Here is a 22,567-nt window from a genome sequence, read left to right as displayed (position 1 = left end):
TATGAGTGCTCTCTCACAGGAGTGTAAAAAGGTGACTGTCAGGTTGTTCAGTAGTGGTGTAGTTAGGCATGGGTGCAATTGAAGCTGTTCTCAAAAACTAAATATTGAACTGAGGCCTTCATTGCACATTCTACAAAATACAAAGAAAAAGGGTGGATCTGTATTTCAAGTGTTGGTGATGGTATTGGCTTAGACATGTTCCCTTTATTGGGTCTGTTTTGTAAGCCTAAATTTGAGCCTGAAGAATTTCTCCATATAAATGTCTTAAGTATTGCAGTGGCGCATCCATCACCTGTTTGCTTTTGAATTACAAAGATAACCTTAAGATATGAGCCTTATACTGGGCAATGTGATACATACACAGAAAGGGTGAGCCTCCTTAGTGATGAAATCAGCCAATGCCCAAGAGGAAAGTAATAGGCAGAAAGGATGGAGTTGATGAGAAAATTGATTCTTTTCCATTAAACTGTACGTGATATGTTTTTTATGAAGCGGGCATCAGCTGAAAGAAATATTTTTTTCATCTAAAAAGAGATTGATGGTGAGGGAGAGGAAAAGTATGTAAGGGATCAGGGGATAAATGTGTGTCTTATTCCATTACCTTCTCAAATAATAAGGTTGAAAAGCATTCCATTGTGGTTACTTCAAATGTTTACTTGGCCTTGGTGCTATTAAAACTTTTTTTAACATTAATGGTCTTGTTTTTATTTTAGAGTACATTCAGACTTCACACATCATTCTTTTCTCAGTTCTAAATGTTGTGGTGCTTATTTCCAGGTTTACCAAAGATGCAGGTCATTAAGAACTATACAGGAGCACCGCCCCCAGGTCTTCACGAAGGACCCGCATTACATATCCAGGCAGGGGATACAGTTGAACTTCTGAGAGGAGATGCACACAGTCTGTTTTGGCAGGTACTATCCAGATCATGGTGGTTTTGTTTGTTCTTTTATTTGATGAATGACTTATTACTGCTAGGAGAATAAAGCTCTTTCTTTAGAAACTGCATATCTTCAGAAAGGTTAAATGAGGTGGGGGAAAAGATTTCTTATTAGCCTTCCCATACTTACCAATGCCAAAGTGGTAGTGAACATTAGAACACTAAAGAAGAATAGGATTGGTGCTGTGAACCATAATTACCATCTTTATTAAAAATTCATACTTTGCCAAAGCATTTTTTCCAAACCTAGCGCCTGTGGGTATGATCTAATTTGCATTGCTTTAACATATTAACAGTTCATTCAGGGGAATTACCTAATTAGCTTGCCAGCGGCCATTTCTGGCCATATTTGATTTGTGCCTACCCACAGAAATACCTGAAGTTCTCAGAGCTGCTGTGGGCATTATTCATGAGATGTACAAAATGTGAAAAGTGAGTGAGTGTGTTGATGTTTGCTAGTGATGAAGTCTCTCTTGTCCAGTAAGCCTGTATTTGGTTTAAGGATTGTGTTAACGGTGAGCGATACGGCATGGGGTTAAGATTTGATAAAGCTGGATGGTAGACATTGTTGTTCACTAAGGCATTCTTTATTTTCATGTGTATGTTAGAAATATTTCCCCATAATGTTAGAGTTTGTTAAAAATCTATTGTGTGTTGAGGGAAAAGGACATGGAAAAGGCTCAACAGAAAGATTGGCACATAAGTGAAATTTGGTTCGGGGTGGAGAGAGCAGGGAAGAACTATTGGATGATAATCCATTGTGTACACATATAAAATGATAGTTATTTTGTTTGCTTAGAAGTATTTATGGTCTGCCATCTTCTTAGAGATGAGTGCCCCTAGACTGAACATTTATCTCCAAACACTATAGGCAGTGTCATGGCCAATGAAGTTTTCCAAACTTCACTATTCTTCTTTTTAGTACATTACCCCTCTCAGACCTCACCCTTTCCAAAAACAGAAGAGGATGGCAGACTGAAATTCTGTGAACTCTTCAGTCCAGAATTTTATATAGTTCATCATATAGTACATATGCGATTTTGCATGGCTTCTTTACTTAACATAGTTATTTTGAGACTAAATCTTGTTGCTTTGTGTAAAATAGTTCTTGTTTTTTTAAAACCACTTTACTGATTATGTGATTGGCACACAAAAAGCTGTATACATTTAACATATGCAGCTGGACAGACTTGGAGATACGTATAAATCCTTGAAGCCATCACCACAATTTATGCCATAAACCTTTCATCTCCAAAAGTTTCCCCCATCTTACTTACTTACTTATTTTTGTGATAACATTTAAGATCTAGCCACTTTGCAGGCTCTTAAATATATAACACAATATTATTAAATACAGACTGTGCTGTACGGTAGGTGGCTAGGACTTCCTCATCTTGCACAATGTGAGCTTTGTACCCTGGGACTAATATGCCCCATTTCTCCCTTCCACCAGCCCCTGGCAACCACAATTCTGTTCTGTAGTTCTGACTTTGACTCTTTTAGATTCGTCACATAACTATAAGCAAGGCACAGAAGTAATGTAATGTCCTTCAGTGGACTAATGGATAAAGAAAGTGTGTGTGTGTGTGTGTGTGTGTGTGTGTGTGTGTGTGTATTCAGACTTCCAAAAGAAGGAAATCCTGTCGTTTGCAAAAGTGTAGAGGAACTTGGAGGACATTATGCTAAAAGAAAGTTCTTTCTTTTTGTTGCTTATTATTATTCCGTGTATGGGTATGACACAATTTATCGTTTAGCTTGTTAGATGGACTTTTAGGTTATTACCAGTTTGGGACTATTAAAGATGAAGCTTCTGTGAACTTTCACATGTAAGTCTTTACATGGACATATGCTTCATTTTTAGGTAAATACTGAAAGGAGAATGGGTGAATTATATGTAGATATACGTTTAACTTTTTGAGAGATTACCAAACTGTTTTTCTAAAACATTTTATTGTTAAATTTCTACCAGGCGTATCTGACAATCTGAAGTGCTCCAATAATATCTTCACCAACAGTGGGTGTGGTCAACCTTTTAAATTTTGTCTATTCTAACAAGTGTACCATGGTACCTTATTGTGGTTTTGATTTGCATTTCTCTAATGACTAATGATACTGAGCATCTGTCCATGTGCTTATTTACCGTCCATACACCTTCACTGATGAAGTGCTTATTGAAAAATTTTGTCAAAATTCTTTTATGGGCTGTATGTTTTCTTATTATTTTGAGTTTTGAGAGTTCCTTATATATTTTGGGTACAAATTCTTTTTAAGATTTTTCTTTATTTATTTTAGAGGGAGAAAGAGCACACATGTGAACAGTGGGGAGGGCCAGAGGGTGAAGGAAAGGGAAGGAATCCCAAGCAGACTCCACTGTGCACAGAGCCCGACGCAGGGTTCTATCTCAGGACCCTGAGATCATGACTTGAGGCAAAATCAAGAGTCAGACACTTAACTGAGCCACCCAGGTGCCCCCTTGCGGGATGAGCACTGGGTGTTATTCTGTATGTTGGCAAATTGAACACCAATAAAAAATAAATTTATTGAAAAATAAATAAATAGATTATTTCTGTTTTCTCCTAGCTTGTTGTCTGGCGTTTTATTATCTTAATAATGTTGTACATATAACAGAAGTTTTTACTTTGATGTAGTCCATTTTGTTAATTTGTTACTTTAAGGATCATGCATATGGACATGATCATATTTCAGAAATATTTGCCTACGCCCCAAGGATACAAAGATATTTTCCTGCATTCTCTTCTAGAAGTCTTTGTGGTTTTAGGCTTTACCTTTAGGTTTATAGTCCATTTTGAGTTATTTTTTAATATGTTTTCATTTTTTTCAAGTATGGTGTTCATTGTTTCACATAGAGATATCCTTGTGTTTTAGCACCATTTGTTGAAAAGACCGTCATTTCTCCACTGGATTGCCTCTGCACTTCTGTGGAATATCAGTTGTGTGTGTATGTGTTGGTATATTTCTGGATTCTGTGTTCAGTTCCACTGATCTCTCTCCATCTTTAATACAGTACTATTTTGATTATTGCAAGCAAATAGTATCTTACAATCACATACATAGTGTTGGTCCTCCAAATTTTTTCTTTCCGCAGGTGTTTTGGCTCTTCTAGGTGCTTTGCATTTCATGTGAATTTTGGGAGCATCTTATTAGTCTGACCAATTTTTATTGAGATTGTGTTAGATTATAGATCGGTATGAGAATACTGACATCTTAGCAGTATTGAGTCTACTGACCATTGAACATGGTTTATCTCTCCATTTATTTAGGTTTTTAATTTCTCAGCAATGTTTTATAGTTGTCAGAGTGAAGGACATACACATCTTTTGTCATGTATCCTCAAATGTATCCTCAAATATTTCATATTTCATTTGATAATATTGTAAGTGGTGGTTTTAAAATACCAATTTCTGTTTATTGCTCCTAAATAGGAATATAATTGATTTTTATTTGTGGGAAAAAAAGAAATATAATTGATTTTTATAAATTAATCTTTTATCCTGCAACCTTGTTAAACTCACTTATAGGAATTAAATCTTTTAAAAATCTGCTAGAATAATTCTAATTTAACTAATTATTTTTTAGAGAAAAAGGTATGCAAGTGGCGGAGCCTGACACGGGGCTCGATCTCACTACTCTGAGATTATGACCTGAGCCAAAATCAAGAGTTGGACACTTAACCAACTGAGTCACCTAGGCACCCCAATACTAGCAGATTTTTAGAATATAGACAATCATGTTGTCAATGAATAAACATTGTTGTTTCATTTTCTTGTAATGTCTTTTTTTTTTTTTATGTCTTTGTCCAGGTTTGGTAATAGTCTAACACTTAATGAATGGGGAACTATTCGTTTCTTTTAACTGAAACTTTCTTTTTCTGAAAGTTTTTATAGAATCAGAATTATTTTTTCCTGAAGTGTTTTGTAGAATGTTTAGGGGATCTGTCTAGGCTTGGAGATCCTTTGCAGGAAGATTTTTTTCCTTTTAATTACAGGTTCAGTATCCTTAGTGTATGTATGGCTGTCCAGGTTATCGATTTCTTTTTGAGTGAACTTTGATAATTTTGGAGTAGACTTTATAGTAGTGTCATCTCTTGTTTCTGATATAGGTAATTTGTCTTTGCTTTTTTTTTTTTTCCTTGATCAATCTAATTAGTTGGTTATGGATTTTACTGATCTCATGTGAGGTTTTATTTCATTGGTTCTATTTTTTTCTTTCATGTATCACTGATTTCTGCTCTGTTCTTTATCACTGCCTTCTTATTTGGGGTTTAATTTGTTCTTTTTCTAGTTTCTTAAGGTTCTCATTGGTCTGAGAATTCTCAGGCATTTAGTGCTATAAATTTCTAAGTACTACTTTTGCTGCCTCCTAAAAATTTTTTGATATGGATTGTATTTTCATTTTTGTGTGTCTTGAAATACTTTCTAGTATTTTTTTTTTCACTTTCTTATGGGTTATTTAGAAGTGCATTATTTAGTTTCCAAATATTTAGGGATTTCCCAGATATTTTTCTTTTTTTAATTTTTAATTTATTTCCATATCATAACAAAATATAGTTTGTATGACTTGAATAATTTTAACTTTATTAAGAATTATTTTATGGCCCAGAATATGGCATATCTTGATTGATGTTCTTTGTACACTTGAAAATAATATGGGTTTGAGTTGTTTTCTTTTGTTTTTGTTTTTGTTTTTTTGCTTTTTTGGGTGGTGGGTAGGTTAGGATATTCTACAAATACCAATTATGTCAATGTAGTTGATAATGTTCAAATGTTCTGTATCTTTATTTATTGAGGATATAACCATCTATCTACCTCACCACCCTCCTATATTAATGTTTACAATCTTTGTATGTTCTCCACTCCTTCCCCTCTCTCATCTCTCTCCACATCTCTTTTATCATCAAATGCTTCTCATTGTACCTTTTAAATCACTCTCAGTGTATATCTTCCTCTGTCTCTGTTGTCACAGCCTAGTTTAAGCAACTGTTACATGGCATCTGAGATCACTTCCTAACTAATCTCTTCACTTCCAGAATTCACTTACCCTTGCTTCTGACCGCACAGAATTCACATTTCTGAGCCTGAATGGAGGTATTTATGAATAAACACAGCTTAATCGTAACATGCCTTTAAGAAAAGCAGTAAAGTGTAGTTTTTAAGAACTTGCATTCAGGCAAGATTTCCTGGGTTCAGATTCTGGCTCTGCCAAGTTACTAGCTGCACAACTTTGGGCAAGGCATTTAACGTCACAGTGCCTCAGTTCACTCATCTATAAAATGGGGATAATAGTAGTATTCATTTTGTAGACTTTCCATTAGTATTGTAGGTGTTAATATATGTAAAGCATGCCTAGAACTCTACCTTGTACATAAAAAAAAATGTGTAAGGAACATTAGTTGTTATTGTCGTCATTCTTGTTATCACAAGAAAGGAATAATAAAGGGGAATTCGGTTCCAATTCTGCCTGGAAATAGGAATAAGAAGATAGGGCAGGAAGGTTACACAGAGGAGGCTCCAAGCTGTAGAGAACGGCAGGGGTGCATAGGAAGGATGAAGAACACAAAGCATGTGGATTTCTTGGAGACAGCCTATGGCTGGGCCCTGTTTTTTTGATTCATTCACAATCTCTGTCTTTTGGTGCATTTAGACCATTGACATTTGAAGTTGTTACTGAAATACTGGATTAACACCAACCTTACTCATTACCCTTTTTCTATTTGTTGCCCTTGTTATCTATGTCTCTTTTTGTCTTCCACACTTTTTTCTGCCTTTGGTGGTTTAAATTGATCATTTTATATGATTCTGTTTTCTTTTTTTAGCATATCTGTTGTACTTTTTTTTTTTTTCTTAAACCAGTATTAGCGGTTTCCCTAGAGGTTACTGTGTACAATTACAACTAACCTAACTCCAGCTTCAAATAACACTATACCACTTCCTCGGTAATGTGTGTGCCTTATGGTAACAGAATAGTCCAAGTTCCTCTGTCCTTTGTATCATCGCTTCATGCATGTCACTTATATATGAATATACATAGCATATATATTTATGTACATATTATGTAAATAATATATATAAGCATATATAGATATGAGCATATATATAATTGAATATACTGTTGCTGTTATTCTTTTGAACAGTTCCCTGTTAGATTAATTATGAATAAAAATAAAATTTTTATTTTACCTTCACTTATTTCTTCTTTGATACTCTTCCTTTTTTCAAGTAGATCCAGGTTTCTGACCAATATTATTTTCATTCTCTCTAAAGATGTCCTTTAATGTTTCTTGCAAGGTAGATCTGCTTTGCCAACAAATTCATGTAATTTTTGTTGTCTGAGGTCTTGATTTGTTCTTCACTTTTGAATAATTTTGTTAGGCAGAGAATTTGAAGTTGGTAGCTTTTTCCTCTCAACACTTTAAATAAATATTTCACTCCACTCTCTTCTTGCTTGCATAGTTTCTGAGGAAAAGTCTATACATCTTTGTTCCTTTATAGGTGAGGTGCATTTGTTATTGTTTAACTGGCTTCTTGTAGGATTTTTTTTTTTTATCTTTGGGTTTCTGTAGTTTGAAATGAATATACTTAGGTGGGGTTTTTTGTATTTATCTTGCTCTCTTTTCTCTGAGCTTCCTGAATCTTGGGTTCAGTGTCTAGCATTAATTTGAGCAAATCTCGGTCATTATTGCTTCGGGTATTTATTCTCTTTCTTCTTCTGATATTCTTGTTAGGTGCATATTAATCTTGTGTAGTTTTCCACCAGGTCTTGAATTTCTGTGGTTTTTTTTTTTTTTTCCCCTCTTAGTTCTTCACTTTGACAGTTACTATTGAGATGATCTCAAGGTCAGAGACTCTTTTCTTGGCCATGTCCAGTCTACTAATTAGACTGTAAGAAGCATTCTTCATTTCTGTTACAGTGTTTTTTTTTTTATCTCTAGTATTTTTGGTTCTCTGTTAGAATTGATACCTCTCTACTCACATTGCCCATCTATTCTTACATGATGATGCCCACTTTCTCCATTAGAGCCCTTAGCATATTAATTACATTTGTTTTAAATTACTGGTATGGTAATTATAATATTCCTGCATATGTGCTTCTGATGCTTTCTTTCTGTGTCTCTTCAAATTGTGTTTTTTTGCCTATGGGTATTCCTTGTAGTTTTTTTTTTTTTTTCTTGATAGGCAGACATGATGTACTGGGTGAAAGGAGCTGCTGAATAGAGAGCTTAGTGATATGGTGAGATGCAGAAGAGGAGAAGCATTCTGTGGTCCCTATGATTAGGTCTCAGTCTAGTAATGAGCCTATGCCTCTGGACAATGAACTTCACAAGTGCTTTTTGCCAGTTTTGTTTTCTTGCTGCAGTGGTGGGACCAGAAGAGGAAAGTGAGCTAGAGTTGAGTATTTCCTTTCCCCAGGTAAGTTAGACTCTGATAATACCCTAGCAGGTCAGGCTTCCATTAACTAGTTTTTCCTGAGGGCATATCTTATTAAGAAGAGCAGAATGGGAACACCTGAGTGGCTCCGTGGGTTGAGCAACTGACTTGATTTCAGCTCAGGGCATGATCTCAGGGTTGTGAGATCCAGCCCTACGTGTGGGACTCCCTGCTCATTAGGGAGTATGCTGGTTTCCTTCTTCCTCTCCCTCTGCCCCTCGATCCTGCCCTCAAATAAACAAACAAGTCTTAAAAAAATAATAAAAGAGCAGAGTGCCTTTTCCCCTCCCTCTGTCAGGAGCTGGGGATTTTTCTTCCATATTTATTGTATGAATCTGGCCCAGCTCCTAAGGATAGTCTTACAATATTGTGGAGTTCCCCTATGACTGCTCCCCCTGGAGTGTTTAACTCTCAGAGTTGTAAGCACTGAACCCTCAGCAATTTGTCAATGTAAGTTGAGGTTTTCCTACCCCAGCACTGACACTGGATCCCACAGCAGTTCTGCTGGTGAGCCTCTGCTCTGGTAAGCTGTGACTCCCTGTATTTGCCAGTCTGTCTAATCCTGGGGGCTGAGGTTTGTCCTGTGTCCTCCCCTCTCTTATGGATCCAAGAGATGTTGATTTTTTTCAATCTGTTCATTGTTTTACTTGTTAGGCAGAGTGATGACTTGTAAGCTCTTTACATGAAGAACTGGAAGCTCAGTGTTCTTTTTACTAAATTATATTGCCTCCAATTCTTTTTAGATGATAAGAAAGACATTATTATTTGTCATTTCCTCTCAACAGCCTGGAAACATGAAGCTTTTCTGCTATGATGTTATAATGGCTTTGGAAATTCTCAGGAAAATTGTAAGATAAATGAGACTATTGTATGACAAAATGCACGTGTATATCTGTTGAGGGGATGATGGCTGATAGGAACAAGTAAGGCTAATATCTAGAACAGAGAAAAAACAATTAGCACATTTATTTCAGATCAGCGAATATATATTGAGTGTCAGCTCTATACCCACTACTCAGACACCACTCACATTTCAATTATCAACTCCAATTATTGGTTTGACATTTTGTCTCCTGTCTTTAGGAGATCCATTCATGCTTCCTGGGAGCTAGCAATATGTTTGAATTTTCAGAGATAATTTAAAGTTCATCAAATGTTTTCAACTAGGATGTAGCATGTATCAGAATTATCTTATGGGTACTTCTTAGCCAGTCAAAGGATTTTTTTAGGCATCAGATTCTAGCCTTATTGAAAGGAGCAGTAGCAGTATGAGAGAACCTGATTCAAGTCATGCGTCTGTAGCCTACTAGCTGTATGGTTTGGGTCAAGTTACTTAATCAATATGTGGCTTAGTTTCTTCATCTGTAGTAGGACAGGGGCTGGAACAGAGCTGTGCTCATAACTCTGAGTTATCTGGGGGCCTTGCAATAATGTCAACACACAACCCCACTCCCAGAGATCAGGGTACAATTGGTCTGGGTTCAGTAGAACCCTAGATAAATGTAATATAAGCCATTGACTAGGGTGATCCAATTGATTTCATGGAGTTATGACATTATTTCCAGCTTACTCATTGGTCATTTGTAGCAAACCAACTTATTAAGTGTAGCTGCAAGATAAGGTGTTACAATGAACTCAATACTTTGTGTCTGATAGTTACCAAATGGAATATTTCAAAGAACTAACGTGCAATTAAAATATACTCACCATAAACTTCATACTGAACTTGATAAAAATGTTTTCTTTGATTCAAAAGGTAGTTCACATCTTGTAATTCTCCAATGGGTATCATGATAAAATCTGCTTTTGTTTTATAAACTGTACGTATGGAAGGTATATGTCGGAAACTGGTCTGAATGTGTACTTGCTCTGTATATTTACTCAATGGCATGATTCAGGATGACATGTTTTAAAGATTTCTGAAAAAAAAATCTTTCCTCTGTATTGAGTCTAAATGTGTAAAGAATGTTGCTGTTTTGATCCTTTAAAGTTACAGGAGTTTGTAGGTGTGCGTTCAGTGGATCCATGTACATTCATTTGTTGATATTCATATTCAAAGAAGACAAGTACTTTATGATTTGCATCCTAAAGGGTGTGACTGCACTGGGGAGAGATATATATATATAAATATACACACACACAAACACACACACTTATAAATACACACACATATATTCTTGTGCGTGTGTGTATGTATGTATCTAATTGGTTCTGAGAAGATAGTTTTTAGGCACATCCTTTTTGGTTCCTGCCCAATTGATTTGGTCTCATTTGAGATTGCACATAATTAGCACCAGAAAAGTAAATTGTTTTTCTTTTCTGTGTTATTATTTAGGAAATTGTAGCTCATTTTGCTATCAGTTCCTGATTCTACCATCTATTGGCATCATGACCTTACATAGATCACTCTGTTTTATCATCTGTGAAATGTTTTATAAAGGCCTCAGTTTTATCATCTGTAAAATGCATACAGAATAAAATAAATGATATATGAAAAAGCCTAGGGCCCCAATGCTTATTAAATAGTAACACCTATTATTCATCTGTCCAAGTACTTTGTGTCTGACTTTGTGTCTTGTACCGGGACAATCACAAAAAAGACAGCTGGTTTCTAACCTTGTGTCTCAATGACCTAAGGAATGACCAATGCTCAGGATAGGGGATGAGTGGTTTCCATGTTGAGTTTTGAGTTAATCGTGTTATATAATCATATTGTTACAAATATGTGTAAAAGTTAAATGCTAATCTATATTGGATAACAATATAGATTAATTATTGTGATGTCACAGTGGCTTTGCATTTGAATTTCAGAAATGATTTTTGTACTAGTTAAGTGCTTTGGCTTATTTGGAAATTTTCAAGAAATTATGCTTTTAAAACTAAACTGTTTTCCCCTCTGTTTTTTCAAGTGAGTCACTTCATTCATTAGTGTAGAAAGTTGGATTTTATTGTAGACTGTCATGTTTTCTACATACTCTGTGTCCAGAGAATACAAATTATCCTCCACTTTCTATCAGGAACTTTCTATGAATAGCTACTATAGTCTAGTCTGTATTATTATTATAACAACAGTAATTTCTAATGCTATCGAAGTGAGTGGGTATCTGCATTTTCATTATAACTTCTTTCAAACAATGAGTTGACAATTGAGCTGTAAAAATATTCTCTGTTCAGTCCTTGCATTGAAGGGATTCATTTTGGCAGCTTTTTCTTGTCGTCTCTGTTGTCTTCTCTTTCCTTGAAAGTTCCATAAAATTGTCTTCAAGTGAAATGAATGTAAAAGAGGAAATTGGCCATTTAGAGTACATTTCCTAATGCAGGTGTAAGGCATAGATTTTCCTGAGAGTAACATATGGAACCATTCTGATCGTGTCATTGGACTGATGATAAACCTGTTGCTTTAAAGTTGTTTCAGTATGTGATAATAAGGGCTTAGTAATGAAGGAGAACATTCTTCATGCTGAGAGAGACTATTCCTATCAGAAACTTTATTTACCCAGAAGAGATACAAATTATACTTATCAGAGAGGGAGAGAGAGCAAGAGAAAGAATCAAGCAAATATAAAATTATACCATGCCATCTATGGGGTCTTTTTTTTTTTCTTTTTACAGTAGAGAGCTTTATGTGTTTTTTTTCTTAGAATAAAGCTTATGAAACAATGAGGATCCTGTGTCCTATATCATGGGGTTTTATTTGCTCCATTGTCATTTATGAATCCCCAAATGTTCCACAGGGAGAATTCTGTAAGCTAATTGGAACCAAAAGGCAATTATAAGCAGTGGAACTGTAATCAGTGTGCCAAAAATATATATTTTTATCCACAATGAAAGTTAAATAACCTAGAAAATAGTTGTGATACTTCACACTTACAAATCATGCATCTACATGATCTTTATTCTAAGGAGTGAAAATGTTTTTACACACATTCTGATTAATTCACAGAAATCTCCATAAAGAGGGTAAATTAGAATTGTGGTTTTAAAGGGCCAGATTTATCATCCATCTATGTAAGGTGGCATTTGCAGAATTAAAATTAGACTCTTTTTTCAGACTTCTGATCTCCTGCCTTAGTTCTATACGTTAGACTCTCCTACCTTTGTTTTAGGAGAATCATTTATAATTTTTAACACCTCCAAAGAAAACATGTTTTAAAAGGCAGTTTAGTTCTTTTGTAGAATAATCAGGAAACACTGCATTGCTTTATGTAGAAGTTTTTGCTTTAATTTTTTTTTAACTCTGCCTTAAAGGAAAAACTGAAAAGTCAAAAAATAAGTTGAGCTTGGAGAGAATTTGACAGATTCTCTGGAGGAAGGCATTCCTATTCACAATGCCCCCAGAGGCAAGGAGCCTAGGGGAGGGGTGGCTCTTGACTTGGCCAGGTGCAAGAAGGTGTTAACTTCCCCTTTGCAAACCATATGAAACTTTTATGTAAATTCAGTTAATTAACATACAGTGTATTATTGGTTTCAGAGGTAGAGGTCAGTGATTCATCAGTCTTATATAACACCCAGTGCTCATTACATCATGTGCCTTCCTTTATGTCTGTCACCCAGTTACCCACCCCCCACCCATCTCCCTTCCAGCAAACCTCAGTTTATTTTCTATGATTAAGAATTTCTTATGGTTTTGTATCCCTCTCTGATTTTGTCCTGTTTTATTTTTTTCCTCTCTTCCCTATGATCGTCTGTTTTCTTAAATTCCACATATAAGGGCAGCCCCTGTGGTGCAGCAGTTTAGTGTGGCCTGCAGCCTAGGGCATGATCCTGGAGACCCTGGATTGAGTCCCACATCAGGCTCTCTGCATGGTGCCTGCTTCTTCCTCTGCCTGTGTCTCTGCCTCTCTCTCTCTCTCTCTCTCTCTGTGTGTCTCTATGAATAAATAAATAATCTTTAAAAAATAAAAAAAAATCCACATATAAGTGAGATCATAGGATAAGTGTCTTTCTCTGATTGGTTTATTTTGCTTAGCATAATATCCTCTAGTTCTACCCATACCATTGCAAATGACCAGATTTCTTTTTTGATGGCTGGGTAGTATTCCACTATTTTCATGTGTGTGTGTGTGTGTGTGTGTGTGTGGTGTATACATATGTACCACCTCTTCTTTATCCATTTATCTGTTGATGGACATCTGGGCTATTTCCATAGTTTGGCAATTGTGGAAATTGCTGCTATAAACATTGGGGTGCAGGTGCCCCTTCAGATCACTACATTTGTATCTTTGGAGTAAATTCAGTAGTGCAATTGCTGGGTTATAGGGTAGCTCTACTTTCAACTTTTTGAGGAACTTCCATACTGTTTTCCAGAGTGGCTATACGAGCTTGCATTCCCACCAACAGTGTAAGAAGGCTCTCCTTTCTCTGCATCCTCACCAAATTCTGTTGTTTCCTGACTTAATAATTTTACCATTCTGACTGGTGTGAGGTAGTATCTCATTGTGGTTTTGATTTCTATTTCCCTGATGCCAAGTGATGTGAAGCATTTTTTCATGGGTCTGTTGGCCATGTGTATGTCTTCTTTGGAGAAATGTCTGTTTATGTCTTCTGCCCATTTCTTGATTGGATTACTTGTTCTTTGCGTGTTGAGTTTGATAAGTTCTTTATAGATTTTTGTATACTAGCCCTATATCTGATAAGACATTTGCAAATATCTTCTCCCATTCTGTAGGTTGTCTTTTGGTTTTGTTGACTGTTTCTTTTGCTGTACAAAAGCTTTTTATCTTGATGAAGTCCCAATAGTTCATTTTTGCCTTTGTTTCCCTTACTTTTGGAGACCTGTCTAGTAAGAAGTCGCTGTGGCTGAGGTCAGATAGCTTACTGCCTGTGTTCTCCTCTAGGATTTTGAAGGATTCCTATCTCACATTTAGGTATTTCATCTATTTTGAGTCTATTTTTATGGATGGTGATAGACAATGGTCCAGTTTCATTCTTCCCATAAGAGACCCTTAATTATAGGAAACAAACTGAGGGTTACTGGAGGGGAGCTGAGTAGGGCATAATGTAATTGAGTGATGGGCATTAAGGAGGGCACTTGATGTAATGAGCACTAGGTGTTATATGCAACTGATGAATCATTAAATTCTACCCTTGAAACTAATAATACTCTATATGTTAACTAAATTAAATTTTTAAAAAAATTTTTGAAAAAATTCCCTTTGCTACCATCTTAGCCTTAAAGCACAGTTGTAATGTTTGCACGCAATAGGTGAACCCTTGTCTTAGTTTACCATGTCAAGAAATTTTATTTCCCATATGCCTGCTATATTTAGCAGAGGCAACTATGGATAAAAGTATATATTTTTGGCACACTGATTACAGTTCTGCTGCTTATAATTGACCATTCAGATGGTCCCAGCACATTTTTTTAAATAGATTTCTTCATTCTAACCTGGAGAAAAAAAGTGGTTCATGTGAGGAGAAGCTTTTTCATAGAGGACATGTTTTTTCATACCTTTAGCTATTGATTCATATTTTACCTTATGTCTGAATTTTCCATTCTACTTCCTGTTCTCTTAGCTAAATCCTTGATGGTGGGATAACCTCATTTGATGTCTTCTCTTAACTGAAGAGTTTCTATCATAACACTTGTGTATCCTCATGGTCTGTTCATTCTTCTCCCTGCTTAGGTAGAGCAGTCAAGATAAGAACCATACTTTACATCTCTTTATCTCTAGAGCCTAGCATAGAATGAATAATTCTGTTCAGAGCTGCTATTTCTGTAATATGTTATTTACAAGTTTTCAAATTCATTGTTTATGAATTCAAATGATACTTTATGGTGTTATCTTAAAGACCATTAAAATATTCATTCATCTTGTCAGAGTTAAATTTATTCTCTCAGAATAGTCTTAAAGCTATTTAACCTTATGTCCTCAACTTCCTCATCTATGATATGGGGATTTTAATACCTAAGTGACTGACAAGGGTATTACAAAAATCATAGGAAGTAAACCTGAAAGAAAATTGAAAAGGAGGACAAGTATATTGCTGCATAATGGCTCATGATTCTGAAAGATAAGCTCCATTTTCCAGAAGTGGGAAAATGATTGTTTTTAAAAATTTCATCGTACCCACGTTTAATATGAACAGTCCCACTAATACATGTAGGCTCATAGAAGACCACCCTGCCCTCCCAATTCCTATTCCAATTCTTGAAATTTCTTTAATCAGATATTAAACTTTTTACTTCTAATTAGACATAAAAGCACAAGTGATAAATTCTGAAGGGAATAGTTCATGTAAATAAACAGGGTAAAATCATGAGCCCTTTTGTCAGAGCCAAGTTAAATGAGGAAGGCCTAAGATGTCTCAAGCAGAGTGAAGAATAGGAAGGAAAATGAGACAGGGGTTTGCAGAAAACAAACTTTGCTTAGCGAATGGTTTGCTTGCTTGTGGACTCCACTGTAGGAACTATTGACCTTTTGTGTTGAAAGCCTTAAGCAGTCTCTCCTGTAACACAAGATCTGCCCAGAAACCTCTGAGGTCTGGGAAGGGAGGAACAGTGGAGTAGACTTTGCAGGTCTTTTCTCCTGCCGTCTCTCCCTGCCAAATCATTTCAAAGGAATCTTTTTCTTTGCTCTACATTAAGAGACTTTTCTAATTTCTTCTAGACCACACAGGAATATTAGCTACAATAGAATTTTCTGAAACTATGTTATTTTTTTCTCCTCATCTAAAATTCAGGTGCCAGGCTAATCAGAGGCAAATAACACAAACCAGAAGTTTTTGAAAGAATCAAATTTTTGTTAAGAAAACTGATTCTTGACACTGAAAGGCTCATTGCTTTGGCATTATAAACCATAGGATAAAAATCTCTGGGAACTGTGTTTTTCCCCGTCTAGAATCCTATCCCAGAGCATTTCCTTATGAAATCCTGAACTTGGTTTTTATCATCACAGGGATACCATTTTTAGGCATTGCTGGAGCATAGTTTCAAGGTGTTCTTTAGTTGACCTTGGCTTTGTGTCTGACTGCTTCTCACCACTTGCCTGTCCCTTGTTATAAAGTCAGGAGCAGCCACAGCAGAATTGAAATTGTGGATGTGCAGGGGTAAAAAGCTATGTGAAAGTAGCACAGCTTATTTGGAAGTAGTATGTCATGCAATCATAAGACCTTTATTTTGACAGGTGTTTACCTCAAAATATTGCGTTAAATTAGGGTGCCTAATTACAGGGAAAAAGAAACGGCAGAGCGTGGCTATAATAGAACAGGGAAGGCCCGGGAGAGATGATTATAGACGATAATAGACATTAGTGAAGGCCCATAAGAAACATTCTCCCTGGATGATTGCCAACTGGCTTTGATTGAATAGATCAGAAACTGAGTTTGCAGGAATGTTTCCAAGTGTACAGACTGTATTGTGGGAATTGGCAAGCCTCCTGACAAAGTCGGTGAGGTCCTAATTGTTAACTCTCAAGATGGGCATTTTTGGTTAACAGCTCTTCACTTGTGCTTTTCCTGTGTTTGGGACAAGGCAAAATGTAGGTGATCACGTGCCTAGAGGAGGACACCGCTGTCTAAGGAGCACCCTGTTCTATTTCCCAATAGAAAGCAACATTATTAAGGGGACAGTTCTCAGGACTTCTGGTGTGGTACATTGTCTTCTGTTGTTTCATTACCATAGAAGCTGCATTCTCCCGTAGTTACTATAAATGTGTGTCAATCCAGAATACCTTCAGTGGACCACCAATCTGCAATTACATCTGATAGGACTGTTGGTTTGACACCACAAGTGGTTTCAGTAGAGTGTGCACAGGCATAGGCCCTCAAGACTTTGATCCAAATAATTTATAAAATTATAACGTATATTGGATTTTAATTATTCTTGGTAACCAGAATTCCTGAAGAGTGAATGAATGAATGTAATTTCTAACAAGTCAATCTGTGTACCCTGGAAAATAGAGGACTTCACACCGAGGTAAATTGAAAGTCATTTAGGACCTGAAATGTCTTTATCTTCTATAAATAAGTGCAACCAGAGTAAATTACTTGACACATAATATCCCTAATTAAGAATTTGTGGATCAGTAGTGATAACTGACTGGAGAACTATAAGCAAAGAACTCTGGTGTTAAAAGAGACCTCAGAAATTCTTGGGTCAAAAAAGAAAATTGGGGGCCAAATCCTATCATTTCACTGGTGAGAATATTGAAGCCATAAAAGGTTAAATGACTTACTCAAGGATCAGAAGGGTAGGAATAGAACATCAGGCTCCTGTCTATCCATATCAAATTATTACCGCTTAAGTTTTTTTCTTTAGTCCAAAATTCTGCAAAAATCTATGAAAGTAACCAAAGCAAAAGCTAATTAAGGAACCAACATAATCTGAATGAGATCCTTGAAGATCATAACCATGTTTAGTCATTCTTAATCTCCTAAGTATATAGCATAATGCCTCATACATAACAAGTAGTCAGCATCCTTTTCAATAAAGCATTAATTTTGTTCTTAGTAGAAAAGTGAATTCTTTAAAAATAATGCTGCCACGAGCATTTGATGTATTTGGTGCTATTACTCAGGATATCTCCTTTGTGATACATAAGATTAAAATCACCAAGGGTAAGAAAACATCCATTAGATGCCTGCCAGGATTAGAAAAACAAATATCTGTATTTTGGAACTTTGTCAAGCTGGTTTACTTTTTGGGTTATATGGCCTCTCCTCAAAGAGGATTTCTTCCAAGAGCAGTAGATCCTTGTTCTTTCCAGATTTTGTATTAAGTAACCACTTGGGATTAGATTTACCTGCATTCAGATTGGTTTTTGCTTGCTAAATTTTTCTTTCATCCAAAGTATCCTCTTGTTTACTTCACAAGAAACACAGTTATAAAATTTTGATACAGGACTATATCACGTACAATATCTTACCTAGTGAGACCTTAGTGGAAAAGCCTCAAGACACCCAAAACTAGATTGTTCCTCCCTTCCCTGCTAGACAAATCCAGAAACCCCACAGAATACATTTTTTTGGATAATAAGAAAAATGTTCTGCAAAAATCTCATTCTGCTATTATATTCATCTCACACATAGTAAGCATAGAAATATGGCTTATGGCTCTTTAGTGGGTTTTCTCTTAGTGTACATCACAATTTTTAATTTTTTTTTTTTTAGTTTTTGACACTTCTTTCTGCCAAAATCTCAGTGATGTAGTAAACAAACAATTTTTTGTGTATTCAGAAAACCCATCAATTATAATTGAGGCTTTTGTCATATGTTTTGATAACTTGTTGCAGTTATAAACCCTTATAAATCAAAGTTAAATTTAATTTCACAGATCTTGGACCAAGATACAAGTGTGTTTTGTTTTTTTTAAGTTGTTTGGAATTCTAAGCCTATGACAGCCACTTAACTACAGATGAACTAGGTTAGGAATATGAATTTTATATAGGCTTTTGAAAAACTAGGAGTTTATGCATGGGACAAAAGTTAAAAATTCTATTCTCTTTTAACTAGCAAATGAAAAAAGTGGTTTTATTCTTCTCTGTGTGTATGTGCATGAATATTTTGGAATTCATTGTAATGACCATTCAGTATAATCCTATGCAGTTATGCTTCACAAATTTTCAAGTTGTTCATGGGTTGAAAAATGCACATCTTACTCATTGTATACAAAGCAGTTAGCGACAAAAGAATATGTGTACTTGCAAGAAAACATTAACATATTTGAGATAAATGCTATCTAAATATAGTATTTCGGGACGCCTGGGTAGCTCAGCGGTTGAGCGTCTGCCTTTGGCTCAGGGCGTGATCCTGGAATCCAGGGATCGATTCCCGCATTAGGCTCCTTGCATGGAGCCTGCTTCTCCCTCTGCCTGTGTCTCTGCCTCTCTCTGTGTGTGTCTCTCATGAATAAATTAAAAAAAATCTATAAATAAATAAATAAATGTATTATTTCTTGTTCAGGTGAAAGTTATATATGAGAGTATGTTTCTTGTGGCTTAGCAAATTTGTCTAAATATAAGGAGGATGGTGAGATTATTGACTGGGCTAGGTATTTCTATTTTAATAATACATGAATAGCCAACAAAATAGTAGAAGTGATAAAAGTGGTTGGAAGGAATCAAAAAGCAGTATTGTGGAAAAAATAGAAAATAGTTATTTTTAGCAATCATCAAATGTTTTTAGACATGTTAATTCTTTAATCTTTTATTACCCCTTAAGGCATGTTTGGCAGATGTTGTCATCATATTTGTTTTACCATTGAAATTTGCCTAAGGTTACACAGGTTTTTTTGTTTTTGTTGTTTTGTTTTTGTTTTTGTTTTTGTTTTATGGCAGAGCCAGAAATAGATTTCTCTCATAGCGATTTTCTGTGTTTTCCAAGAACTAGCCCTGATGTATAATTAACTGATAACAATGGTTATAATATAGTGGCAGCTGCTCCTTACCAAAGGTTGATTTCAGACAGGGTCTTTGTCCTGGTCTTCCCTCCTTTTCCTGTCCTTTGGTTCTATTGCATCTACTCACACCTGTCCGAATACTTCTAAAAATAGTGCTTGGTGCAAGCTATCCATCATCCATTCATCCATCTGGTCAATAAACTAATTTGTATATTTGCCTGTATTCCCATAATTCATGGCTTCCCTGCAGGTCGTCTTCCCCACATACCCGGGCTGTGCATTTCTGACAATGAGAGAGGACTGGGTAAGGTGACAGGTGCTCTGGCCATTCCCCATGTGGGATGAATTGCTTAATAATCTCCACAGCACCTTCATGCATACGTTGAAAGTGTTTAGGGCATTGTAACTTGGGAAAATTTCCAATCCCTCATAAATAACCATTAATCTTCCCCCTTTTAAATTCAGCTTTCCACATCTGTTTCAAATTGTTCAGTGCTATTGCAGGAGTGCATTAAAGCTCCAATCCAGGTGGTATTAAGGGGATAAATGAGCCACAGGGAAAAGACACTGTATTCTTCTTAAAGCAATTCTTCTCCTTTTTATTTTTATTTATTTTTTTTTTTTTTGCAAAGTCAGGAGCCAAGCAATTTATGATTAAGATTTTTGGAGGGTATGCTCTGTCATTTTAAGCCGTCCTTGTCTATGAGTTTTAAAAAAGCAGTTTTAGCTCTGCCATACTAGCGTGCATTGTTTTTCTCTGTATAGGTAGATTGTCAATACCATTTCTACCAGCAAATTTAATGTTGTTTTAATTCATTATGGTTTACTGTGGATTTTTATTGGAGAAAAATGAAAAATAGTTATAATCTAAGGCTAGTCAGAAATAAGGAAGTGTCTGAGTATGCATTTGTATTTGTGATGTTCAAGAATTTCAGTGAAGTTATCAATAATTTTAGTTTGATAGATTTTTCTCCAGGAAGCAACTTACTTTTTTCAGGACAGAAGGCATTATTTTATGAATTATTATTTAATATTATTTTGCTTTGTATCTGCTCGATTTTATTTAATGAAAATTATAAAGGTACATTTGTTCTTACCATATATAGCCCATAACTTATTTACTCAGATACTTTCCAAAAAAAATATTTTCATAAGAATGAATCAACCTGTACTGTTAGATTTACAAAAGTCTCATCACATAATAAAGAGAATGCCCTGCAGAATAAATGCATATAAAGATAGTACTGTGTGGTACATCAGATGACATGTAACTATGAAAGAGGAACGTTTTCAGATTGACCTTGAAGATGTTAAGGGACTCACAAGAACAAATATTAGGCCGGGGGATAACTAAAAGATTTCCTATCTCTGGCATTTGTAAGAGGCCTACAAGGAATGACACATTGATTATCTGACCCAGAATACAATGCCCACACAGGAATGCAAAGAAGAAAATTCAGCTGCATGCCTCTCTCGTCAAAGTTAGTAAAAATTTCATAGATAGATCATCACATAAAGTGCACAGAATCATTGGCTTTGCAAATGGTTTATTTCATAGCTACAGTCTGCTGTTCCATCCACGCATAGGGGATTGGCAGCTGTTCCACCCATTAGCATTAATGAATTATCAATGTACATCCCACACACATCCACCAGGGAAGCAAAGACACTCCTCCTACACATTACTTTGTTTTTTAATCTTCCAAATGTTGTAGGATGGTTATTACCTTAATAAGTGGAAAATCATTGAATTCAGCACATATTATCTCCCGTAGCTAAAAACTGACATCTCATAGGAATAAGTGAGGAAATGCAGTTTTATTCATCCTTTAAGATATGTTAGATTATCCCTCACCTCTTTGTCATCTAAGGGATGCCTAAGACCATTAAAGAAATGTAACCTGCACTGCTAAGGCATTTCATTAAGGAAAAAACAATTCAGCATGACGTTTGTAGTGAAAACTTCCCCCTCCTGAGAAAACTCCCAATAGTGTTCTTGAAATGTAGTGAGAAAGAAAAGATTTTTTTTTGTTTTGTTTTTAAAGATTTTATTTATTCACGAGAGACACAGAGGCAGAGACACAGGCAGAGGGAGAAGCAGGCTCCCGGAGGGGAGCCCGATGCGGGACTGAGAACTTGACCCCAGGATCTCGCCCTGAGCCACCCAGGTGTCCCAACAGACTGGTTTTTGATACAGTAACCATATGACCTGGTTTACCTCCCACAGCCCCAATTTATACCTTTTGTCCTGCCATATTATTAGTCACTACCCTTTCCTCTGAAAAGATCCTGGTTTGGACAGAAAATTGAATGTTTACCCTAGCTTTAGGACATTTCTCATACAACCATGCCTCTTCCTCTTCTGTCTAAGACAGTTACAGATCCCATTCATGCTGTTAAGATAGAACCCTTGGTTCTATAAGGGAGAAACAACCGGGAAGGTAGACTCATCCGTGCACCTTCAGAAGTTATAAAATTCCTTAATGTGTCTCTAACCTCACATTCTTTGTGTTCCCACCTCCTTTTCTTTTTCTTTAAAGATTTCATTTATTTATTCATGAGAGACACACACACAGAGAAAGAGAGAGAGAGAGGTAGAGACACAGGCAGAGGGAGAGGCAGGCCCCATGCAGGGAGCCTGATGTGGGACTCGATCCCAGGACTCCAGGATCACGCCCTGGGCTGAAGGCGGCACTAAACCGCTGGGCCACCCGGCCTGCCCTCCCACGTCCTTTTCCCTGTTTTGTGCATTACCTTCTTCAGCGCACTGCTTACTTCTATAAAATGTCAGCAATAGGCCAAGCAGTGCCGCTGTAAGAATATTCTCCTATATAGAAACAGTTC

General features: G+C 36.1%; 1 protein-coding gene across 4 annotated transcripts in view; it reads left to right on the top strand.

Annotated features, from left to right (window-relative positions):
* The window catches only part of VAV3 (vav guanine nucleotide exchange factor 3), a 352,499-nt gene that overhangs the window by 284,104 nt on the left and 45,828 nt on the right, over positions 1–22,567 (top strand). For all 4 annotated transcript variants that reach the window (XM_077905669.1, XM_077905668.1, XM_077905667.1 and 1 more), the window contains exon 20: positions 778–914. In XM_077905669.1, the coding sequence (XP_077761795.1) occupies positions 778–914 (137 nt within the window). The remainder of the gene's footprint in view (positions 1–777; positions 915–22,567) is intronic.

The sequence above is a fragment of the Canis aureus genome, chromosome 8 (genome assembly GCF_053574225.1).
Source record: "Canis aureus isolate CA01 chromosome 8, VMU_Caureus_v.1.0, whole genome shotgun sequence".
Lineage (NCBI taxonomy): Eukaryota > Metazoa > Chordata > Mammalia > Carnivora > Canidae > Canis > Canis aureus.
Note: the sequence above shows the minus strand (reverse complement) of the source record. Positions and strands in the feature narration are given on the sequence as shown.